General features: G+C 37.7%; 1 protein-coding gene across 9 annotated transcripts in view; it reads right to left on the reverse strand.

Moving 5' to 3' along the window:
- BLNK (B cell linker) overlaps positions 1–25,582 on the reverse strand; it is a 101,870-nt gene that overhangs the window by 4,793 nt on the left and 71,495 nt on the right. For 6 of the 9 annotated variants that reach the window (XM_061349018.1, XM_061349021.1, XM_061349015.1 and 3 more), the window contains 19 exons: positions 24,699–24,764; positions 19,575–19,631; positions 17,732–17,781; positions 17,081–17,121; positions 16,076–16,232; positions 14,866–15,035; positions 14,302–14,383; positions 13,464–13,544; positions 11,999–12,024; positions 11,409–11,437; positions 11,008–11,103; positions 10,207–10,249; positions 7,936–7,963; positions 7,559–7,631; positions 6,968–6,998; positions 5,886–5,928; positions 5,040–5,118; positions 4,555–4,586; positions 1,812–1,891 (listed from right to left, as the gene is read on the reverse strand). In XM_061349018.1, coding sequence (XP_061205002.1) covers positions 1,812–1,891; positions 4,555–4,586; positions 5,040–5,118; positions 5,886–5,928; positions 6,968–6,998; positions 7,559–7,631; positions 7,936–7,963; positions 10,207–10,249; positions 11,008–11,103; positions 11,409–11,437; positions 11,999–12,024; positions 13,464–13,544; positions 14,302–14,383; positions 14,866–15,035; positions 16,076–16,232; positions 17,081–17,121; positions 17,732–17,781; positions 19,575–19,631; positions 24,699–24,764 — 1,264 coding nt within the window. The remainder of the gene's footprint in view (positions 1–1,811; positions 1,892–4,554; positions 4,587–5,039; positions 5,119–5,885; positions 5,929–6,967; positions 6,999–7,558; positions 7,632–7,935; positions 7,964–10,206; positions 10,250–11,007; positions 11,104–11,408; positions 11,438–11,998; positions 12,025–13,463; positions 13,545–14,301; positions 14,384–14,865; positions 15,036–16,075; positions 16,233–17,080; positions 17,122–17,731; positions 17,782–19,574; positions 19,632–24,698; positions 24,765–25,582) is intronic. The other 3 variants (XM_061349016.1, XM_061349023.1, XM_061349022.1) reach the window with 1 other exon arrangement.

Below are 25,582 nucleotides of genomic sequence, written 5' to 3' on the forward strand. Positions count from 1 at the left end.
TTTTTTTGTCAATTTAATGAGTTGGCTCAGCCCATTCCAGGATCAGAGGAACACCAGAGAAGCCTATGGCAGGGAAGGGAGTTTACAGTGAGGAAAGAGCAAAGCCTCCATTTTGGGGGGCATTACACTAAATTCTTAAACTGGCTCAAGCCATAACATGTAACTTTACTTCCAGAGTTCTACCATGTATTTCTCCAGTCACACTATTCATTAGAAAAAAGATGAGAGGAATTGCAGGTATACAGAGTACTTGGCCACTATGAGAATGAGTCCAGTAACCCAGTCCTTGTTCAACAGAACAAGGAACCAACTACCCCCAAACTTTTATTCTAGCATTATCTCTGGCTTATAATCTGGAAGCAGAGAGCTGCTGCCAAGGTTTGGATGGGAACCAAACAAATAATGAACCTTATGGGTATGAATCATGTCTGCAATCACCAATATTGTGCAAGAATCTGCAGCAAATGATACCACTATATGTAATAGGTGGGAAAATGACACAGTGAATATATTTTCTTTCCTTAAAAAAAAAACAAACAAAAAAGCAACATCATCACCACTCCACCCCCCACCCCCCCCAACCAACCAACCAAAAAAGGCCCCAAACAAAACAAAATGGATGTTTTATTAAGCTCTGGTTTTGCCCATGGCTGTTACATAAAAGCTGCAAATGTAATTGCTACAAGCTGTTTGTTTAGTGTCTGCTGGATTGTTTATTTGAAAGCAATTTTTATAATAAATATCCAGTATGACATACTGTTAAAGTTTCTCCAGAACTTCAAGTCCTTTGTGTTCTTTATATTGTATTATCTTTGTCATGTCAGGCTTTAGAACATTCAATGTTATTGGCTTTGTGTAATAGAGCCTTTGTTTTGCACTCAACAGAACTATTTTTACCTTGTTTGTGACTACTAGGCTTATAAGAATGGCTTCCTGCATTTTGTAGTCTCCATCCAAAATTTAAGGAGAATAGCACTGAAATGAAAATAACTTTACATTTGCTTAAATTATTCAAAGCTTCATGTTGCAATGAAACACAAAAAAGAATTGGTCGTAAAACTGACAGCATTAGCTGTAATAAGGTCTGTTTAAAGGAACAGAAATAAGTAAGACTAAAACATATAACGGGAGGCATCACAGCATCCTCCGAGAGGGGCAGCAGTGACTTTCTTCTCAGTTCTTAAATCTTTGCTGACGCCCCAAACCACAATAAATAGGGAAATGTTCATAAAAGTGATTCTGCCCTCTGCATCCTGCTGTGTGGGCTAATGAGCAGAGCATCCCTGTTTCCTTCTACAAATTTCTGGAATTTCTTAGCATATCACATCAGTGCAGGCTAATGCTAATGGCTGCAGATGGCTTCCTTGTGTCTGCATGGTGCATATTATGTTTTTTTCAGGACACAGTGTGTACAGCTATAAGTTAGAAAAAAGGCAACTAAAAAAACTCTCTGCAGCCATCTATATCAAAGACTAGATTTCCTTGTTCAAATCATGTTGAGGTATTATGAACTGGGGAGTCAGGAGGACCTGAAACTAAGAAGCTTTTCTAGCTTTTGTTTAAAGTGACTGGTAGAATGACAAGGTTTGGTATAATGCTATTTGAATCTTTTTCTACAGCTTGTTAAAGCTCCTGTGCTTTATGTTCTAAGCATACTTTTTGTATGAAAGTTAACATTCAAATTATTTGTGCTAAAGGGGACATGCATGTTCTCTACAAAAGGAGAATGTGTTTTATTTAGAAAGGGGGTAAAGGTGAAAAACTAGAGTAAGGGATAAGATTTCTGTAATGCAAATTTGCTAATGTTATACCTGGTCTGCAGTACTTGAAATAGATGAAATGCTGCTGTGAGAGGGAGTACCCAGAGTACGGTTTGCAGCTTCTGGCACTTCTAGAAAAGAAAAAGAACATATGTAAGTTTTCAGTTATATTATGCTGTAAGAAAATGATTTGTTACTGAAAGATCTGGAAATGCTTGACCTTTGCTATGACTCAGGAAAGTTATCTACTGTAAATGGATGGGCCCTCTATAAGTGCCTGGGACATTTGCCTGCACAAAAGAGGAGTCTTGCTTATAAAAGAGAGAAATGGTTTGGTTAATAACAGTTTGAGTAACAACTTGGTTAATAGCCAGAGCTAGACTTCAAATGCAAAACACCCCCCCGCCAAGTGACTCAGTGTAGCAATGGATAAAGAAAATGCAGGAACACAATGCAAAAAGCACTCAGTCCAGTGTGAGCAGCTGTCATATAAGTGAGGGTGTCAGGAGAATTCATCTAGCTCAGAGATACTTTTTCACTAATTTAGTCCAATTGAAATGTTTCTGTGTGTGTGCAAGAAGTCTAGGTAGCTCAATGGAGAAACAGAAACAGTAGGAAAGATTTATGAAGCTTAAAATTATAATTGTTATAACAATGCACAGTAGAAAAGACTTATTAGTGTGGAAATACAGATGTCAAAATGTTTAGGAAATTAGAAGGGAAATGGTTGAGTAGCATTGCATAATAATAATATGGTAGAAATATGGGAAATAAGTATAGATAACTGTTTTCTGGTAAAAAAGAATCTTGGTCAAAGGTAGTACAGCTGTCTGCCATGGGTACTTGTGATCAGAGTTGGGTAAAGATCAGTATCATTATGCTAAAGAAGATAACTGTATAAAGCTGAGAGGAGACACTGTAAGGGGCAGTTTCAGCTTTCAGTGAATAAATAATCATGTGAAGATGGCTACTCAATATGAAGAGTTTTGTTGGGTTTTTTTTCCTGTCAAATTTTGACTGATGAGCTGCCAAAGCTACAGCTGAGAAGAATGTTGTATAAATAAAGAATACCAGAAGTCAGATGGAATTAGACTTTACAAAAGGAAATTAGAATAAGGGATAAGAGATTCCTTAGCTTTGTAGAAAGAGAAATTTGGCTGTCTGCAGAAAGACTTTTATAGATTTTAAAGATAATCTAGGTAACTAAGCCAATAGTAGTTCTGGTACAGAAACGGAAATTTCCACAACCAAATTGGAAGCAAAACTCATATAGCTTGGTACAGTTGAACTGCTGGGCCCTGATAATCCTTAGCACAAATTTTAAAACCTGGCACTTAAAATTACAGAGCTGGCAACAATTATTTTAAATAGATTTCAAGTCAGGGTGGTACCATGTGATTAAAGCATCCCAAACAATTGCTATAATTAAAGTGGAAAAAGTGACCTGAGCAACTACAGGCCTTTTTGTCCTACTCCAAAGAACACAAGGACCTAGGAAATAACTTGGGAGGAAGATGAAGACTTGGAGGTAAAGGTACAACTAGCAAGAGAAGAATCTAAAATTTAAAAACATTATAGCTCTTCCATAAAATAACAGAATTCTACAAAGAGAATACTGCACTTACTCTACTTTAGTAGAGCATTTGATACTGTGCCATATTGGAAATTAGTATTTTTTTTATGAAGAAGATGAGAGTTATCACTATGCTTGCATGGTGACAAGGAAGAAATGGCAGATTACGTTGAAGCAACATTTCTGATAGGGACCAACTGTATATATGATGAAGTTGTTATTGGACCTGGCACAGAGCAAGAGTGTGTTAACTAAGTTTACTAATCAGAGCATGATTTAGCACTGGATGACCTTAAGGAATAGTTAATACTGTAGGGTAAGAATTTATGCTACAAGTTAAAACACATCTGTTGTGTCACAGAAGCAGACAAATGTAAGAGATTCAGCCTATTGCATGGATACGAACCGTTATACTTCCACACCATATGAGATACAATTGCAACGTAAATCAAGCAAACATTTCCAGGGAATGGAGATAAGTACTAGTAACAGCATGTAAGTTTAAGCTACAGCACATGCAGATTTCTAAATTAAATTCTCATAATCCATCTACAGTGTGAAAGATAGGTTCAGACTGAAGTATGTGTAGAAAAGGGCTGGTAGGAAGGTCAGGCAAATGTCTGTTAATGAGAGAATAGAAAAATACTAGATCTGATTAACACTTTTTTGCAAAGAGAGTTCATATACATATCACCTAATCTGTCTTCAACTGTAAACTGAAACAAAGTCCCTCTTTAAAAATATTGCTTACAGAAGAGCTTTGGCATTTGCAATTATAAAGATACCTTCTTCCCCACCCCCTCCCCAGAAAGAAAGAATAAATTTCTGGATGCAATAATGATCTGTCTGGCTTCTAGGCAATAGAAACCTGGAACAGCCCAGAAATGTCATATTTAGTGTTCTTCTGTGGCAAAGATGATTGATGGAATCTTTATTATTATGGAAACTGACCCAAACTGTCTTTGGTAGCAATTTTCAATGGTCACAAATAGGAATGAAACACCCAATTTCTATCAATTTATCCAATAACCCTGACATACTCCATTTTACTAGCTGAGTTAAGCCCTGGGATACTTGATCTCCTCTTTGTATGCCTTAGAGAGACAAATGTTAATTCCAAGCTAATGAAAATGCATGGTATTTTGAAATAATCTTAATTCAGAGATTAATTCGAAATTACAAGTTAATCACATTTTAATTCAAAATCTAAATTATACTTACTTGGCAGAATTGAGGACTTTGGGAGCAAAGGCCTGAAATAAATTTGAAGAGATTACAGAAAGGTCTGAGGAGCTCTACCCAGTTCTGAAAACATTAAATTTGTGTATTTGAAGCATGCAGTGGTAGGATGTGTTCCATCTCACCCATCTGTTCATTGAGAAATAAGGGCCATTTACAGGTATTAAAAAAAAAATAATCATATCCCACTAGTGACAATTAGGAATTTAAACATACGGTTTCAATCTCCATCACCTAATTAAAGGTTATATCCTCCCATGCTTTTTGGTGGTGTTTATAATAGTTGGATGCATTTGCCATGTTTTATATTTGCTACTCTGAGGCTTCAAGAAACATGACTTTCAAAAAACAATAGAAGGCTACAGAGAAAATAGTGCTCCTCTTTGAACTTCTCACAGCTGTGTTCAGACTGAGCAGTAGGAGCCGGTGCATTGAAATATTCAAGAGATGATGAAAAAGGATTTTACTTTTGGACACCACTTGGAAGTGGTGGAAGCAGAAGCTCTTGGCTGGAACCTCGTCGTCGTTCTGCTGCTGTGGGTTTTTCTGTAGTTTGGGAAAACAAATTGTAGAGTCAAGATTTCCTCAGAAATACATTGTCTCAGATAAGACAGTCCCAGTAGCTGAAAGAGGTTTTTTTATTACTGTAATTTTTGGGGTTTTCCCTTACATGGCAGCTTGCCACCCTGCTGCTTTCTTTTATTAACTAGTGGTATACCACCAAATTTCTAGGCAAATAGCTGCGCTGTGAATGCCTGCAGGAGCTCAGTGGGAGACGTGCCTTCCGCGAGGCGAGCTGCGTGACATAGCGGAGGATGCTGGGGCAGGCTGTCTGCAAGAGCTCAGCCAGAGGAGGTGCAGCTGGCTGGATGCATCTTACCCTTGTGTTAGACGGCAGCTCCTGCTGAGCCTTTGCCTGGAGGAACTGCCGACTTGCACAGAGGCGAGATGCATTTTCTGCCTGTGCAAGGGACTGGCTTTTGCCAGGAGTAGGCTCTGTGTGAGGTGGTTCTAGCTGAATTTAGAATGATGTGCTCAAACCTCGCCTACCTTTCCCCTACTTTAAGGACTGTATGGCACATTGCTGGTCCATTTACCCTGACAGTAACCTCAACTGTTTTACTGTGACTGCTTTTAGAGAACAATGATACTCAGTGCAACTAAGGCTGGCCAGATCCAGTTTGAAACTGCTAAAACCAAACCTCCCTCAAAAGCCTAGACTAAATTTAATGTGGTGGTGTTTTGTGTTTTTAATAAAAAGAAAACAAAATTCTGATAAACAACTTTTTTTTGCAGTAGTGGAGATAATTTACCTTCATTTGCAGTTAAGGTCTCTCTGGAAGGTAGACATGGTTTCTGCAATAAAATAGAAGAAAACCAAATATTAAATGGCATGTTGCTTGTACAGCAAATATTTTTTTATACTTGATGTGAACTAGTTTACATTCAGAATTGACAGCATCCTGGGAGGGATTAGGAGGTAGGGACATGGCCATTTTGTGAAGAGCCTCTAATTGTATGACCTTGAAGCTTGGGATTTTGTAAAGTAGATTTGGAAAGAATCCCAGTTTGTGTATATAAATAGATAGGCAGAATTAAAATCTAGAGATGCATGCCTTTTTTTTTTTTCCTATATAAGTTTATGGTGTAACAAATGGCTCATTCTTATCTCAGAATATCAAAAATGAAGTCTATCCCAAATACTTGAGATTCAAAATTACAGTATTTTAATCTTTGTCAAGCTATTTTGACAAATGTCTGAACAAATTTCTTTTTACTGAGAATTAAACTTTTTTTTTTTTAAGTTTTCAGTAAAAACTTGCCCAACTTTCCAGTTTCTTTTTTTTTTTTTTATCTTGAAACACTGATAATAAACTGTCAGTTTCAAAATACTTTTCAAATTAATTTGACCGTTTCAACCAGTTCTCTCACTTTCTCCCACAAGAGGTTTTGGGGTATTTTTCTAATGATGAAATACTTACTGAAAATACTCTGACAAATTCTGGGAAAATCCTGCATTTTCCTTGAGCTACCGTTCTTACAGAAAATCCATGTTCCCCATATGCAGCCCTGTGTATTTCAGGGAATACTTCTGAATGGTCTTTGTTCCCATTTGTTTCTCATTTTATTCAGTTCTTGCACTGTTTTTATTGTTACATCCTAGAGTACTGAATCCAAACATCCCTTTAATCAAAATATTTTTCTACTTGAGCTTTCTCACTGCTGCAGTGTTCATATAACAGTACCCAAATACGTCCTTTCTTTACAGCTCTCTTTCCCCTATTGTCTTTATGCATTTGTCATACCCAAACTCATGATAAAATTAAGTTTTATAGTAAATTAAAAAATCACCTGTAAAATTAATGTTTGATTACACAACTACAAGTCAACTTACTGGTGAATTTATTACATTAGAAGTTTTCTTTCTGCAGATTGAAGGAAAAAGAGTATGGTTACTTAGCAGATACATCATTTCATTTAGCAAGTAAGCACATCAGGTTCATTGATTCCCAAGATATTTCTGGCCAAGATGGGATGCATCTCCCTAACGGATAGCTATAGCATATGGGGAATGTGGGAGAAAAATAAAAATATAATAAGGGTCCCAGTTGTAAAGTAGGTACTTATGATACCAGTCCTTAAGATGACAACTTCGTTGGGGCAGCAGAGTTCTAATGAAAAACACACCATCCCACATTTATAGGCATGCATGTGCTACTGCTGCACTGCGGGGCTAAATTAAGCAAGCCAGCCAGCATCTGCCATCAGTGGCAGAGAGTGAAGGACAGTGCCACTGGCATAGAAATGCTGTTCTTCCAGAAATAACAAAATTAATAGCTCGCCTTTACCTAGTCAGGGTATCTTTAATGAAAGGCAATGAAAATGACTCCTAAATTCTGATTGACATAGGCAAGGGGAGAAGTTAGCTCCTAATACACCTACTAACCCACCCCCGTCAAAGAAGTATTTATTATTTTTTACTCACAGGCCCCTTGGCAACGGAGATGGAGCTGGTCCAGTGGGAAATCTGGATTCTTGTGTGTTATTGAAGCTATGATCTAGAGATGCAAATGAGTTATTTAGTATGCAATATTAACTGCAACTGGATAGTGGATTTTCCTCACTGCCATTTCAGTGTTAATGTAATAAAAGTAAAAAATATCCATTAGTTTAATTTTTGTCTTAACATGTTTTCACACTCATTATACTTGAAAGCACTTCAGCAACATTTCTTGTGTATTGCTGACTGTTACGGATAAAATTTACACTGACACACTCCGCTACATTCTATAATTAAGGTCACCGGTGACATTGAAAACAAATCCCACTCATATTGGCATGTTTTCAGTGCAGAATACTTACTTTCATGATTATTGTTTGCTTCATGTTCCTGTAATGGAAAAATGTGTTAGATTTGGTAAGAAACTATTAAAAAGGGAGTTACTGAATGGGAAGTGCATAAATAAATAATCTGGTCTTGGTAATCTGCAGTGATAGTTAAAGAAATACTTGCACAGAATATATATAATACCCAGAATACTTTTCATTGGCTTTTAAGACAACATTTGAAAAATTTTAGCAAACGTCAGTCTAATTTTGAACATTCCAATAACCTTGAGATTGCCTGTAGTATTGAGAAAACTTTACCCTGAAATTCACAGCAAGACCTTTTGGTTCATGTTTCATGACTGGGCTGCAGAGATTTTTGCAGGAGATTTGAATATACTAAGAACGTATCTTCCAGTGCATAAATGATACAGAGTAAACTTTTCACCGTGCTAGAACCAAAGTGATCCAACTCATTTCCTGCCTTCTTTTGAGATGCTTTCTTTTGACTCCCACTTCTTGTGTTTTAGGGAATCAGCCTCCCATTTGGTAAGTACCTTTCAAAGATGCACCAGTTATTAATTTGCCCATCTTCATCCACCAGGCTAATAATGGCTTTTCACTAATGCTGGTCACAAATGCATCCATTCTCTGGTTGGAGAGGTATAATCCATCATCCAACAGTTGGTATGTGGAGAAATTTTTCTCCCATTCAGCCCTGGCCTTTGAGAGGACCAAGAGTTACAGTTCTGTTAACATGATCATTGCTGGTTACTGTTGAGAATGGACCGAATGGGAACAGTTAACAGATGTTTTGGTTATTGTTTTGTCAGTACGTGTAGTCAGGGATGGAAAGGCATTGCACTGAAAAATGTTATGTTCATTGCCATGTTTTTGTTTAAAACTGTAAGGGCTGACCATTTACACAACAAGCAAAGACCCAAAAATTTGTACTACGCTGGGTAATTCCTTCCTAGGCTGCCAGACTGGGTAACTGCAGGAGCTGAATACACCCACTGTATGGATGAGTGTTTGTTTGGGAGATCCATCCTTCGTGCTGTAACTAACTCAGTCTGTGGACCACGCAAAACAATAGTGTCTCTTTATTGTCTGCAAAGCTGATACCCATTTCAGAGGTAAGCTCTGAGAATGTTAATGGAGAGGTTTCAGCTGCAATATGGCATTTGAGTCTGCTCTGAAGCAGTATCCTTTTTTAGTGCTGATCAGAGAGTAGAACTTCTGTCCAACATCCTTCCTTCAGAAGGATCTCCTCCCCCTCCCTCTCCTCGTTGTGATGAGGTGGAAGGGAAACTAAAATGCTGCTCTAGTTGTACGCACACCCCCATCCCTCCATATACTTGGTATAATTAGAAATTTAAGGACTGAAAGCAGACTATAAGATGTTCTTATACCACCTGCATTATGTTACCATAATGTCAAATGCTATGGTATGACCCTAGTTATTTTAAGTGTCTCTCTACATAGTTAGACTGTTTATTTCTTAAGGACAATTCATAGCATTGGGCTGGGATAGAGTTTAAGGCACGTAGCTTTTGGCACAGATACTGATGAAGCTACTGTCACCCTGTTTCTTGGTAGTTAGCTCCTCATGCATACCTGCCCTTGTGGTGGCACTACTATTAGCAGAGCTCTGGTGCAGAACAATTTATGGAATTAATCTGGCTGAAAAAAGAACCTTCTATGCATTTGCTTTTGCCCACTTGCTGTGGATTAGCAAGTTTCCAAGTAGTCTGCTTCAGAAAACCTTTTTGCCAGCACAGTGGACAGACTGGGGACAAAAGTAGAGGAAGAAGAGGGATGACTCAAACACAGCCTTAGGAGCCCAGATCTTGTAATTACTCTGTGGACCGCATTTTCTACTGATACTGGTTACTCAGACTACACATTCTAGAAGGATTTCATTTTCAGGAAGTATTGATCGTTCATCATCTGAGAGGAATGAAGCTCAAGGAAGATGCTTCAGAGTGGGCAAAATCACCCACTGCTACTGAAAGTATGGTTCCTGGAGTTCAACTGGTGTTTTTCAGTACAAGAAATTATTTTTGTGGACTGAAACATACATCCCTTAAAATATTTGAAATTTTTCTTGGATCAGTACAGATATTCAATGCTTTTTAGTCCAAAAAATCAATACCCACAGTTACAATACTGGATCAATCTGATATTCAGTCATCTGTTTCTGTTACTTAGTCCAGATAATAAAAAGCATCCATATATTTATATACACAAAACACAGAACAGCCTAAATTTAATACATTCTTTTAAAGTAGCACATTAATTACTCACTGGTTTTGGATGAAGACGATTTCTGGGAAGAGGCAAAATATTTCTGGAAAACATATATAGTAAGTTGAGTAGGATTTACTTATTTAATTGCTTGGCTTAGATATGTGTTTCAAGATCTTTAGAGGAGTTCTGCAGTGAATGGATTTAACTGCAGCTATCCACCGCTATAGTGGTGGTGATGTTGTGCCCTGATGTTGTGGAACTACTATAGAAGAGCTTCAGTTCTGGACCTCAGGTCCCCTGCAGCTGTGCACACGACCTCAAACACTGTAACACAGTGTTCTGGATGCCACTTGCTCTTCCTGGCGTATATGGCCTATTTTGTAAAATGATGTTCTATAGATGAGGCAGTGGTTATGAAGCAGCTCCCTATGCTTCTGAGGACTTCTGGAATGAAACAGGCTGCATACTCAAGTTTCCTTTACCTCTTTTCCTCCAGAGGCTTGGAATATAACTTACTGATTTACTTTACCCAGTTTCTTTAAAAACAAACCTCTGCCCCATCCCCTGCAACACATTTCATTTGCAAGAGTGCAAAGATAGGTAATAGGACTTCAAACAGGTTTGCAGGGATATTTTATGCCTGCACTGGCTTCCTAAAAGCGATATTCAAGAAGATGGAACCCATTTGGCAATCTAGCTTGAATAAGAATTTTGCAAGGAAATGAGAATTTTCAATTCTTACCTTCTTCCTACATCCCTAGATATTTGTATGTCCTGACAATTACTTACTGTCTGAGGACTACACAATAGAGAGGAAAAAAATCTGTTTTCTGTTGATAGAAGTTGCTGGTAATTTACCTAGAAGTATCCAGCTTAGGTGACTCTCTGGTCACGCTGTGCATGTGGGAGTGCTCCGTATTCTGAGCAGGTACTGCTGGAAGTGGCTTAGCAAACCTAGTAAAATATGAATTAAGAAAGAAAATTGTATATAACAGCAGTGAATATAAAAGTAACCTCTCTCCTCCCCTCCCTCTCAAAATTCTGAAAAGTACCTTTAAGAACTATTTCTTTTTAATATGTGTTACTTTTGGGTTACTGAAATTAACACAGAAATAGATGATAATCTTTGTGTAGATAATCTAAAGAGAGAGTTACTGTATCTTCTAGAGAGAATTATCAAACTTACAGTATCTAGATGAGAAAATCTATTTTCTGACAAGTTTTTAATAATGCACAAACATTCACAGCAGTTAGGTTACCTGGCTACCAGTGGTGGTACTGGTTTTTCCTGTAAGAGAAAATGCACTGCATTATTTGTTGCTTTCTGATTTCATAAAACACATCTTATGATTCTATTTACGTTATCTTGTATCTTATTTTCACATTGTGGTATAGATCTCTACTAGAACTCTGGTAATCTGCACTAGGATAGGAGATGCAAAAAGTCACCACCAGTAAATCTGTGAAGCCCTGATCCTGCGTTGGCCGTATGTTATGTCAGTACTAGCAAGCAGGAAGAAAATGACTGTGTCAGAACTGTCATTGCTACTTTGCTGCAGTTCTGCTTCTGGAAAGCATTGCCTTAGGCTGCTGCTTCCCAAGACTGGATCACTATCACACAGGACTGGGAAACTTCAGCCCCTTCCCATTTACTCTTGTTCTGCAGACCTTCTGAAATGGTTTGCCAGCCTTTCTGTGAATTAAGTGTCAGAAAGTTTTAAGTGGAGACAGAGACTAATTCCCGGTTTTTCCCCTTTGAAAGACTGACTTTTTATATTTTTCTTTTTTACAGTCACATTTGTGCCCTGCCTGAGGGCAATGTGAGTCATAAACTACAGAAAGGCCTTACCTCTTCTTCAGGAACCTCATAGACTTCTATAGGACAGAGAGAAAAAAAAATGTTCTTTGGTTAACAAAAGGACATTGCTTGTTACAAAAAAAAATAAATAAAAAATAATCAGAATTTGTATCACTTCTTCTGACTCTGGACAAATAACTTGGAAAATCTGCTCAGAGCTTGATTCTGTCTCCAAAACTCTGGGGTAGTCTCACCCCTGGCCTTATAGTGGAGACTTCAGCAAAAGTCCCAGGAAGCCTGAATAAACAGTTACCTGTGTATGAACCTTCATCACACCCCACAACCTTTTTTTTTTTCTCCCTCTCCCCCAGCAAGGTGAATGCTTTTGTTTTGCAAACCTGGGACAGTCTGGAAAAGATGTGTTATCACACATGTGGTAGCATTTAGCCTTTTTGTGACTCTCTGGGAGGAAGAGCTCAGGTGAATCTTAAATACAAGCTGACTCATTCGCATGGCCAGCCGTCCCTGTGCTGTCCCACATGTGCATTTTAATTCACAGATATCGAAAACCAAAACCACCGGCATCCCTATCTATGTCCATTTTTTTTTTCAACGAAAATTGAACCGTATTTCAACATTCATGTCCCGCTTTGCCGCTTTTATTGGGATGAAAAGTATCCGAGTTCCCACCAGGGGGAGATGTTTTATTTTTGTACTAACATCGGAGAGGAGCCGGTTGTTGCTCGACACTGGTTTACAGAAGGGCTAAGATGGAAAAAAGGCATTTTAAAATGTCTGAAAAGTAACTCACAAAATCTTAAGTCATTCAGAAAAAAAACCCCACTTGTGTAGTTTACGACTTGAAAGCTAAGCACATTGCTAATGAATATACAGAGACTTTTAAAGAACTGTGTGATCACGCTGTAAAGGTTACTTTCCAAGCAATTAATGAGTGATGAGGATATGCAAAACAACCTGGAGTTAGCACAGCTAAGGAAGATGAACAAAGTATATCTGCACTTACAAAAGGAAATATGATTCCCCTTATTTACTTCTGCTTTTGTTTTATTTTCCAAATAAATTGCTCTTTATAGAGCATAAATGTGAACATTTATCACAGGACATAGAAAACATCAGCCTAGATAGTATTTCTTCAAGGTTGAATCTTGATATGGTTTTAAGGTATTGAGTCTTGATTCCTACAGTGAAATGGGGTTACTAACATACAAAGTCCTGTAACTGCCTTTGCTGTATTGATCCATTTGCATTCCACTGCTAGAGCAAAAGACTAAAAATAAATTATTTAGGGGCAAATGGCTTTTTCTAGCTTTATTCATGCTTAAACCAGATTTACTATTCAAGCTAGGCAAAACAACTACTACAACACAGAAAAACCTAAAGGGGAACATATTTTTGTTTTACTGAAGATGTCATGGTTTGTGTTGTGAATACATCAGGTGTAATTTAATAATCCTTAGTCTCAAATTATTTTAACAGTGATACAAACTCCACATACCTTGCATTTCAGAAGCAAGAGGTGGCTTTGGAGAAGTCGGGGGGGCTGACTTTGTTGTCTTCATAAATGTGTTCACAGGAGCTAAAAGATATTTTATTCCTATACATATATACTTAAGCATGTGTGTATAAATACGTATATATAAAAATACACATATGTACTAGAGAACTAACAATGTAACATTTATAAAATAAGAGTAAATATTAAGTAGGTCCAAGTGACAGCCTTTTTGTGGGACCCTGAAAAAAATCGACTGCGGCAGAAAGCAGCTCTCATTTTAAAAGGGAAACATTATTTAGTGTTCATGTCTTGCTGAATAGATTTGATATTGTCAGTAATGTCAGAGAGCAGGACTACACACTCACTCTGTTTACTTTTCACCTTTGGTCTGTAGTAGTTTCACTCTCCAGATGAATATACTTCAAATAGTGAGGTAAAAAAGTAATGAATCAAAGTCTGTCTTTATCTACTGAAAATCTGAAAAAGCTTGTTCTTCTCTTGAGGCAAACAGAGAATTTTAATGCTGTGGCTCCCTTGGATGAGGAGGGAGATCACATAACATGAAAACCTTCCTTGTTGTACAAGGGCTGGACTTTGAAACAGCTGAGCAAGAAAGGCAGGAATTAAACAGAGCTTCCAATAAAGTTAAAAATACATTTCCTTGGCTTTGTCATGGACCAGAGAAGCCAAATGCCTTTTTTGCAGGCTGCATTGTCTTTAATAGCTGCACCTCCACTCTTTGAACAGTAGAAATAGACATTAATTTGACCCTGATCAATATTTTCCACTGTTGCCCCTAAAAAGTCGGTAACTATTAGCCTAAATGACTACAACTCACATTTTGTAGGTAGCGACATGCTGCTTTCTGTGGGTTCAATATAGTTATCGTCGTCATTGTCCACTGGCACAATGTAATTATCCTACGAGAAATGCACAACAAAAATCTACCAGTTAAACCTCCATCATATCAACAAACTGTTGGGATTGAAGCCCTGGCAGCAGTTTACAATAGTTGCCATTTCACAGTGACTGCTATTTCAGGCATTTATCATCCTATGCGGATGTGATTCCCCAAGACTGAAACCCCTTTACCAAAGTACTCCAATTCTAGACTAGTGGGTAAAAACCTTCCCTTCCCTTTGGTCCTTGGGTAACCTTTGAGGTTGCTCAGAGCCTCCTTCATACTTGATATCCCCTAGACATGAATCTAGTATGAATTACAATTTGATATTCATGCTAGATATCCCCTAGGAATCAGCATGGTACTTGCAGGTCACTTTGATGTACAAATTATTTGCACCCCAGAAGCTAAGAAAGAGACCAGGCCATGGCATTGCTGTGTAGTCTATCTTATGATTCGTGACATTTTAACTGTCAGAACAAGTGTATCTATAAACATTACCTCATCATCACTGCACTCCTTAGGCTTTGGTGGTACTTTTGGTTTTGCAGCAGGAGATGGCAATGGCAGGGATGGCACAGGAGGTTTCTTTGGTCTAGACATGGCTGGACTGGGTGTACATGGGAGAGGTTTGCTGATGGGAGGGAGCTGTTGGTGACTGGTGCGATTGTCTTTTAATATGGAAGAAAACAACAATTTCAGTTAAAATTATGCTGGACTATCTTCTATTACCTGCAAACAAGTCTTCACCGTGGCTACAGATCAGGTCAAAAGGCAGACATGAGCATGTGCTGGTCCTAAAGTTGAGACTTGTGTGAAAAACAACTGTTACACAGCACACATGGAGGGATTGAAACACAAATTATGCCAGATCCTCCGGGGTGTCATTTTAAAAATTCCTCCCCTTCTCAAAGAACACGTAGGTGAAGTGCTGATAAACTTTTGTGTACGTATGTGTCATTTTAGCACTTTGATGTCCCTGCCCATGACAGGAGGGTTGGAACTTGATGATCTTAAGGTCCTTTCCAACCCTAACTATTCTGTGATTCTATGATTATGTAACCGGTAACAGTCTTGTGTCACATCAAAATGGAAGCAGGCATCACGCCTATGTTTCTTTTCCCCATGGCTCAAATCTTCATCTAACTGAAGCTAAATTTCATTCATTTCAGTGCTGTCTGCCCATGGCTGAAAAGAATAAAAACATGAAAAAAACCCACATCTTTATGATGAACCGATGTAAATAAAATACTGACCCTGTCCTGTTTTTCTGGATATTTATCCTCCTCAGTACCAATCTCAGAGGACAACAGGAAGTGAATATTTAGGTTCCTCTGTCGTCTGCTTTACTGCTTTTGGAATAATGATCTGAGATACAGAAAACATTAAGGAGGGACCTGTCCAGTCTTATGTGCTTGATCTTAAATATGAATTACTACATTAAAATATGCAGATGAATCTGGAGCCAGGGTAGTGATACCTCCTACACTGCTGCCTGAATTCTGTAGTTAGTAGATGCCTAAGACACATTATATCAAAATTCTAAACATTGCTATCAGCAATATACCAGCTCTTGTTTCATTCTGTAATAAAACATACCCCTGAAAACTGAAGACCTGTCAGAATTAAAAGCAAACTCTTGAGCATTTGAGGCCAATTTTCTTCTGGTACTGATAAATAAGCAATTATGAAGCTGACATTTTTTAACTACCTGCATATTCACCCCTAGAAATAGGGAATGCAGATGGAATCTTCTTTTTCTCCTGCTCACTTGGAGGCGGCTCATAGCTGTCATCAGGATTCTCTTCACTGGGGACTACATACATCTCAGAGTCAGAGTGGTCATCCGGATTTTCATAATCACTGTCCTAGAAAGACAGAACTTCCTGTTTCTCTTCTCATCACATACAGCTTCATAGCAGTGCATGACAGATATTCTTGCAGGATTAATTAAAAGGACATGTTACACTCCCTTTTAGTGCTCCCTCTCTAAATAAATAGTCAATTCCGCCCGGCTTCCCTTTGGCTCCTCCCAGAACATTCCTCCTCCTGTGTCCTTGCTATCTCCAAGGACTCCTTTCACACCAAGAGCTCAGCCTTCTAATTATGGACCAACAGCTCTTCTCCATTCACAGAACAGTTTCCTCTTAGTTCCAGATGTGACTCTTGATGTGTCCTGTCATTTCTTCTCCCTTTCCTAATTAAAAGGATACTCAGCATCTAACTTCCAAAGGAAACTAGCCACTTCAGGCTGATGGTTGTATCATTACGTTATGCGGCTTATGACCATGACTTGCTTCCTTCTAACGTTCTCTAAAATCTTAGCAGAAGTTTTCATTTTTATGAAAAAGTGGCTTTTCCCTCCTCAGCCCTCCCACTCTCTCTCCCCAAAGTAGAAGATCTTACTAGTTTCTGAAATCATTATTTAGTTTGAGAAGTCCCTCAAGCTGATGCCATGGGTTTACTTATGCCAAAAGCTTAGCATCCTTAGCTACCACTAACAGTATTTCACAGTATATTTCCTAGTTGCATGTAAAAAAAATGGAGGTAGCTAAAAATCAGTGGCTACATGTGAATCATGCTGATTTAAGGAATAATATGTCAGTAGTATTAAGTTCAACCACAAGTAAATGATTTAAAAATAAACTTTGATTATTATTGCTTGGCCTAACTTGTTGCTACAGTAACCTCCTACTACCCCAAAATATGTACTTACAAAATCATCTGACCATTGTTCCTCTTCATTGTCCGCATGTTCTAAACCAAGCATCAGAGTTATTTAAGGAGACAGAATAGTGAACATAAAAGTTTATCATTCTTTCAATCTATACTTATCATATTCAGTTAAAAAAGAATGGTCAAAATTTCTTAAACAGTTCAGGGCAATACACCTGGTTTGGATTGAACAGTAAATTAAATTCCCGTTTGCTTGTTTTTGTAAATTGTTTCAGAGCTATTGGGAAAGCATTAGAAAAAGGCAAACTGCACATGGTCTGAACAGCAGAGCACCTGCTTTATATAGAACATCCTGCTAACTAATCCCATTTTTAAGCAGGAATAACATTTGCTACATAATGGAACTGCTGGTGACCTCTGGGCCTTGCACTTTGTTTCTTAGTTAAAGCTCCAAGACAGCACACTAATTACAAGTAACTAACTTCCAAATTGTGTTCCCCGGTTCAGTTTTTTGTAACACTGTTTCCTTGACAAGACAGTAAAAATGGGCATGAGCTAGCTTGTCAGAAATGCTGTATGATAAGCAAATATATAAGCAAATTCCACCTCTAAGATGATGACGATGATGACGATAACAATAATAATAACAAGAATAATAATGCAGTTTAAGTTTACATTAATACAGCATTACCTGTAGCATAATCCCTTCGTGGTAGACTTGGTGGTGGTTTTTTTTTTAGCCTGTAAGCAATAATTACATTTATGATATAAGTAACATTCAGTAGAAGGCAGCATTAGTCAGACACATAAAAAAAGCTGATAACAAAAGATACCTGCAGCTGAAGAAATATAGATTACCATCACAGATGCTTAGCAAATAGCTGAAGGAGAAAAGCTAGAAACATAAGAAATCAGAATCTAATCTGAGATTTTAATTTTTGTTTTCCTTAGAACATATTTTGAAGGAACAGCTTCCTTGACCACCCACCTTCCTCTTAATTTCCAGTGCAGAAGCAGATTAAGATAGAGAGCAAAGGTAAATGCACTTCTATCTGAAGATGAAATTCTGTTCAGGATCACAGAGGCTTTGCTAAGATTATGGCACAAGAAAGTGATGCAGCACTCTCCCATTGTATTTTTACAACTGTCATTTTGCATGCACTTTCTCAGGGCCAGATTCCATTTCCACTTACTATTATTTTATGGCATTATGCCCCGTTTTTTGGTAAATGCTGTTGTAATGACATTTGTAATACCAAGTGAATTGAAAGTTCGTATAAATACTGAAAGGATCTTTGTGGCTTTGATAAATATCTATACATATATATATATTTAGCAAACAGGAGACACTGAATTACAGTCAGTTGGTATTTATTTATGTAAAAAAGAAAAAAATTGTTTGAACTCAAAGTTTAATGTTCACGTGTGACATCAGAGGCCTTTGCTTTTTGTAGCCATATAAAACATTAGCACAATTTTCATTAAAAGTATTCTTCAAAGTGACTCTTGAACATTGTCTGACACCTTCCCTGCAGCAGAGGGAAGACAGATGAGACCTCACCATGGACCTGAACCTTTGTCCACTGAACTGGTGACTTCATTCATTCTTCTAACAGGTTCTAACAAATTTATTTGCAAAAATAAACAAATTGTTTACAAAAAACCAAACAAAACACTGCCCAGAAAGAACTGAAAATGTTTTCTTGTGATCTCTAAGAAACAGACACTCAGTATTTAGGTCCTGAGATGCTGCTTAAGTATCATTGTTCAGGTACCAACTTAAATCAGGGTGGTGGCATGCTGGCACTGACACATCAATTGACAAACTTTTCCCATCTGTTTTGAGAAGCACTTTGGCTACTTTTGAGTTGAATTAATACAATTCTGTTGTTCAGATAGTCACACACACAAATTGCATGTGCATGAATCAATGAATAAATGGTGCAGGCATTTTTAAAGCTCAAGACTCCCTTCCCCCCACCAATCTAGGCACATAATTTTTAAAGTGCTTACTTGCTTTGTTTGTTACTATCAACACTAACAAATAGATAGCTGCCTCCTCCAAGTCTTAAACTTCCTGCAGCTCAACATAACTTAGTGTACAAACAGTAAATTAAAAAGCATTCTCAACAGCCCTGCACTTACCATGTCCAGGTTAGCACAGGCATGTTAGAAAGAGAAACCCAGGGCCACTGCCAGGGCAGATCTCAGGTTTTGGGGAGGCTAGACCAAAATCTGTTCATGCACTTTGCAGCATGGCTATCCATGAATTGTTCAGAGACAGTGAATAGCGAAACGGAGGAAAAAGTAAATGGCTATCTGGGTCACAGTGTAAAGTAAGTGGCTTTATCCACACTTACATTTCCAAGCTGCTAAGCAGAAGACTTCAGCACTTTGTCCCAGGCCCTGTAAATCCTGGCAATGGCCCCGACAGAAGATGTAAATATGTTATAATGAAAGCATATGAAAGCACAGAACAGAGGTCTGTGTCTAAGAAGCCTATCATGCCATTGTGCAGCTCTGAAATAGCATACCGATCCCAAGTATCTTTCCCAGTTTTGCAAATTAAGGCCACTTGTTCATTTTGGAACCTGAATATCAATAGAAAAGAAATAATATTTCTGTCACAAAGCTGAAACAATTCACAGCCACATCTGTATTTGCTAGAATCTCTTCAACTGATTCTAAAATTCAAATCCCCTTAAAAAAACCCCCATATTTCTTACTGTACTGGTATGACTTACTGAGTGCCACAACTGAAATAGAAGCTCTTCTGAAGTGAACTGGAGCTTCACTCTGCAAGAGCCAGAACTTTACCCAATGTGCAAACCACAGTGCTAGCTCAAAAGACACAATCCCTATGCCAAGGAGTGGTTACCTAGCTATTTCAGATTTTGACATCCACATAGATGCTTAGAGAGTGACAGTTGACTCCATTCTGTTCCCCTGAAGTTAATAAGAAAGGACTGAGAGAATCAAATGCCATCCAAATGAGCAAATAATTTACAAGTAAAATATTCTAGTGCTACTCCACTCTAGACTTAAGTTACAGGTGGTGAACTATTTCTATGATAGAACACAATCAAACATTTCAAGTTTCCAGCTATTTTAATGGAATTAGTATTTTTCTAAATTTTAATGCAAAATAAGTAATTTTCTGGAGATTTTGAAATATCCCTGAGAAATTTCAGCTCTAAAGGACTCCATAAAATCCAAGCACATTTTTGAGAGTATGTTTACAGGTTTTAAAAGCGACATAACACATCTTACTATGTACAGAGCAGAACGCACTGCAAAGAAATTCATAATAAATTTTAGGAAAGCCAACTATTTCAATGTAAAATACAATGTATTCCAAGATTCCTCTTCTATAGGATGCTGAGACTGATCCAACAAAACATTTAGGCTACTAAAATACTAACTTATCTACTAACATATCTTTACTGAGTTGAGTATTTATAGTTTCTATTAGTCCTAAGGTCATTAGATCATTACACTTGTGATTAAAAGATAAATTGAACTTTGCAATAAACTTTTTCAGAGGTCCAAGCAGGTGCAATCCAGATGACAGATAAAACTCTTCCTGAACTGTATTCTCATGACCTAGTGGAATGTTTTGTTACAGCTTTGGCAGTATCTGGCAGGTATACAAAATAAAATTAATCTGAAGCTTTTAAAAAACCCTGTCATTACTACTCTTTCACAGATTTTCTTTACAATGTGCTGTGGCAGTGAAATGGCATACAGCTGTCATTTATTTATTGTCACTTTGATAAAATACTGTTACATTAATAAAAATCCTGGCACTCAAAGTATTCTATTCAGCTACACATTGAAATCCATGTTTCTTAAGAGCACAGTTAAAATTAGGTATACTTTTCCCTGGCTTCTTTTTCTGAATGCGGTACATCTTGATTTTAGTACTATTCTCTCATTGTTTGGTCCATAAAATACCACTGTCCCCTTTGCCAAGGGATGCTCATGGATGTCTTCGAGTTGCAGCTATGCAGACTGAAGGGACATTTAGTGACATAACTCCATTTTTCTGCCTGAAGTTATAAATGGTTTAGAAAAATGGACCAAACAACTCTGAAGTAAAAACTTACCCAACTAAAAAGCTGCATATAAAGCAGATGAGATGGAGATGGACTTACTAGCATTTTTCAGGTGAGGTGGCAAATGTGATTTCAGGATATGGACATATTTGGATTGTGTTCAGTTAGATAAATACCTGCAAGTGGATGATTTAACTTCAAGTTTCTTATCCAACACAGTAGGCCAAAATGTACCAAAACTTTAGGGTGATATCCTGACTTTGCTAAAAAGTCCTACTGCATATACAGCATTGACTTCAATACAGCTAGGATTCCACTGAATCAAACCTAGAGGCTTAAAGGTTATGAATGTTATGTCTGTATTTGCAGTGTGTTTCAAGCATAGGCAACTGTCCTGCAGTGTGAAACTTTCGATTTCCCTCTTACTTCCCTGTTCTGTGTTATCAGTACAGAAAAAAATGCCCCCAGCTCCCATCGTTTATACAACTTTGGCTATACCTATTGCCTCTGCACCTGTGCAGATGTCCTCTTTGACATCATGATGTGCACAGCAGCTGGGATTCAGTACTATAAACAGTTTTGCATGTGATTAAGAGCAAGCAGATGAATGTTTTCCAGCACTAGGCAGTATTTTTAGTGTCAGAAAATTTTGAGTCAGGATGGGGCATAAATAACAGGGATTTTTAAGCAACGAAGGAAGAATCTGCAATTTTGTGTTACCACCACTATTCAGACTGCTTTCCTAGACTTACAAGACACACACGGATAGTAGACTTATCCCTCCCCACCTGCACATGAATTAAATTGGAGAGCAAGACACCTGATCCAAGAACTTAGTTTTCTGCAATCAAGAGCCAATCCAGGTTATAGAAGCTTTTTAAGAAATACTGGTGACAAGCCAGATGTATTTCAGTAGCAAAAGCTTACAGTATACATCTGTGTGACAACTTTAGGTTTGGGATAAGCATGTATATTATTTGACTTCTCTAAAATGGTTTCTATTTATACTTGTTTGAACTTGAGTCAAAATGATGTTTTTCCATCATATAGATAAATTCCAAATCTGTGCTACATAAAGCCAACTTTTTAATACAATTTTTCCTGTTTCACTCATGTTTACATTGTTGACATTTAATAAAATAATCCTGTAACTGAAATGGAGGAAGCCATCAACTGGAAAACAGTAGTTTTTAGAAAAGCATCTAAAAATCGAAGAAAAAAAAATACAAAACAAACCAAAAGGCACATTCAGAGGAACACAGCCAGTTCTAAATCTGCAAAGCTTGGCATCTCTTGTACATATCCTTATCAGTGTTGTCAACTCAGGCTTTTAATGTAAGTCCTATTATGTGCTGGGTTCAAGATCTGAGTTCTGAAGCCATGTGTAAATGTGAGAATTTTTTCTTCAATTTTTAAAAAACTATATGATCTTCATAACTGCAGAAGAGATGAATATGACCGAGATGAACCATACAAGTATCAGAAAGATAATTATATAGATATATACTTATTTTTTTTTTACATCTCAATTTGTATTCTTATATCTGGGGGAGCTGAAATGTGAACTTTGTGCTGCTGTGATATTATGAGAGTTTTTACGAACCTGCTCTTTTTTTGTAGATTTTTTTTTTTAATCTTTAGAGAATCAAAGAATTGCAGTGTTATAGCAGCAATCTTGTATCTGACATTTAATGATGGCACCTCTGACCTTTCCAGCTTTAGCTACATTTAGTTCTTGTTATTTCTCCCTTGTCTATCCTTCCCCTCTCACTCTCAGGAAAGGACACACAGTCACAGCAATACTGATTAATAGCAGAATTCGAGTCCACGCAATTATGTGAAACAATGTGTTGCCTTAAATTATAAATTTCAGATGCTTCTATTGTTTTTGCCATCTGCTTTCCCCTCTGAGGCATTTGAACTGGACCCACTGCAGCATTATTAACACTAACTACACTTAAACTACTACTGTGAAGTAGGAAGCCACATTTTATTAAAAAGCAACAACAAAAAAAATCCAACCCTCCCTCCTCTCCAAAACTCCACCAAAAGTATTGATGGCCCAGAAGGTCTTCCCTGTGAGCACGTCCCAGTTGAAACTGAGATTTTGCAGATGGATCTCCGACCATAGTGGTCTATTTACATACATGCTGTGTTAAATACAAAACCACACTTAGATTTAATATTTAAGATGCAAGTAGTTGAAATGTGGTAATTTTAAGAGAAATTTTGCTTTTGTGCTTGTGTGGCAATAAAACATACATATACCACATGACTATGATTTACTGCAACTTGCAGCAGTGCTAGAGTGAAAGAGAATGAGTAAAGGAAAAAAGTGATCTCAACATTATAATACATCAGCTGTCACCATCAGAGCCTGCTCAAGGTTTGTGGACAAACACAGCTGTGATAAAGGGGCCACAAAGAGGGCTTGTAAGCTCAGGTTACTACTCCTGCATAGGGGATGGGAGAACCAGGTGATTGCTGCTGGTCCTGTAAGTGTGTCCCCCTCCTCTGCCAAGGATAGGGGCTGCCCCACCAACACCAGCCTGCCTGGGCTGGCAGCAGGAGCAATAGCTGAGCTAGCACAACTTTCCAGATCTCCTGCATAGCCAAGCCAGGCAGGGCCCTACTGCTTCTCCCACCAACCTACTGGTCACTTTGTATATACCTAGAATTAGCTCTTAAAATAATATGTTTTCTTTGCCTTGAACTGAGCCTATCACGGTCACTCTTAAAGAGCAATTTTAAACAGTATTTGTGCCTTTTATGTACTAAAGTTCTATTTCTGGAATTTAATATGGTGAGCCTAGAAACACTGCAGATACTACATACTAATTAACTTTCAAAGTACTCAGTACTTTTGTCGTCAATGACCCATGTAAAGACAGACATCTGAATGGCAAAATAACATCCAAATGGAAGTTCAATGCAAATGAGCTATTACATTAAGAAAAAGAAAAAATGTACTAAATAGCTAATTGGTTTAAATAGATGTTTGACTGGAAACAGTGAATAATGTATTCATTTGACAAGGATGCAGAATTACTGGGATTTCTTTCCATGTATAAATACACATGAATATTTTATGATACTCATATGCACGTGACATCAATATGCATGCCGTTCAGCACTTCTTACTGGAATAAGGATATTAGGTAATGCTGTGTTTTGTTTTATGGGACTGAAACACAGGAGGACTTAGCATTTTTATGGGAATTCTAACTATGATGTCCAACCAGTTTGTTCAAGGTGGAGCTCAAATGAGTTTAGTTGCAGCAGGCAATCTCAGCAGTGGCCTGAGGAGAAAGGCACACACCCAAACAACAAGTGATGATCATTCCCAAAGAATAAAAATGGATTTTACCCAAATGCTGTTTTTCAGGGCTCCTAACACAACCTCCCAGTTGAGGCCAGTTCTGCAGCTACTATGTGAAAATCTTAATGATGACAATTCTGTATGTTGCAGTCTGGACTGAAGCTCTTCACATATGCTGAACTACATTCCCCTAGAATAACATGGTCCCATTGCTAACGTACTATACGCTATGCTAGCAATCTGAACTTCCTCTAGCAAACTAGGATTGGCATTTCAAAACTTACTTTTTGAACTTGTTTATTATCCCACTTTCATTTTTCTTCATGTCATGCACCATCTTTTGAAGCTTCCTGTAAGACAGTAAAAAAGCATTAAAATTAGCATGTGGTTGAACACCCATTTATATAAATTAAGATAAATGTGCTGAATATATGTTCAGTAAGTAGTTTAGGTGCTAAATTCTTTCTATATGAAGTTTTCCTCCCTTTTTAACAGAGCTCCCTGGCATGATTTGTGTTATCCTTCGTAATACAGTTAAGCACAGTTTAAACAATCAAGTAAGTGCATCAAGAAATAACATCATTGCCCGAATTAATAGTTTAGCGTATTTCACAGCTATAATGGGAATACCCTCTGATTTCTCACTGTACATGAGTCATTTTATCAGTAGACAGTTTACCTCATTCTCATAGCGTTCGTTTGTAGTTATAATAGGAGGGGGGAACTGGTACATTCCCAGGCCCAGGCCCAGGCCATCTGAGAACCGTTAGAGTATCTGTAACTCTGAGCTGTGAAAATTCTCCATCTCAGGATTCCAGCTACATGGACTGATATCTGGAATCACAGATTGTTTTTATTCATCACCTCCACTGACCTCATTAAATTTTTACTTGTAATCAAGGCAGTGAATCTCATTTTTCACTCCGTAGTACAATTTAGAATCCCACCTCCCTTTTCATTTAAAACCCCACACCACTAAAATCATGTCAATGTCAGGAACACAGACATAACTTTCTGCAAAAGACTGATTTTACACTGGAACATGTTGGAAGTCTGGTCATACTAGAAACTGCAACAGAATGCATACTTTTTTTTTAGGCTTTTTTAGGGTTTTTTATTTTTTTTTTCACACAGGATACGTTCTTCCTGTTCACCCGAACTAATAATT

The sequence above is a fragment of the Neopsephotus bourkii genome, unplaced genomic scaffold (assembly GCF_033783945.1).
Source record: "Neopsephotus bourkii isolate Nb327-2 ecotype Australia unplaced genomic scaffold, CSIRO-AGI_Nbou_v1 NB_379, whole genome shotgun sequence".
In the NCBI taxonomy this organism is placed as follows: Eukaryota; Metazoa; Chordata; class Aves; order Psittaciformes; family Psittacidae; genus Neopsephotus; species Neopsephotus bourkii.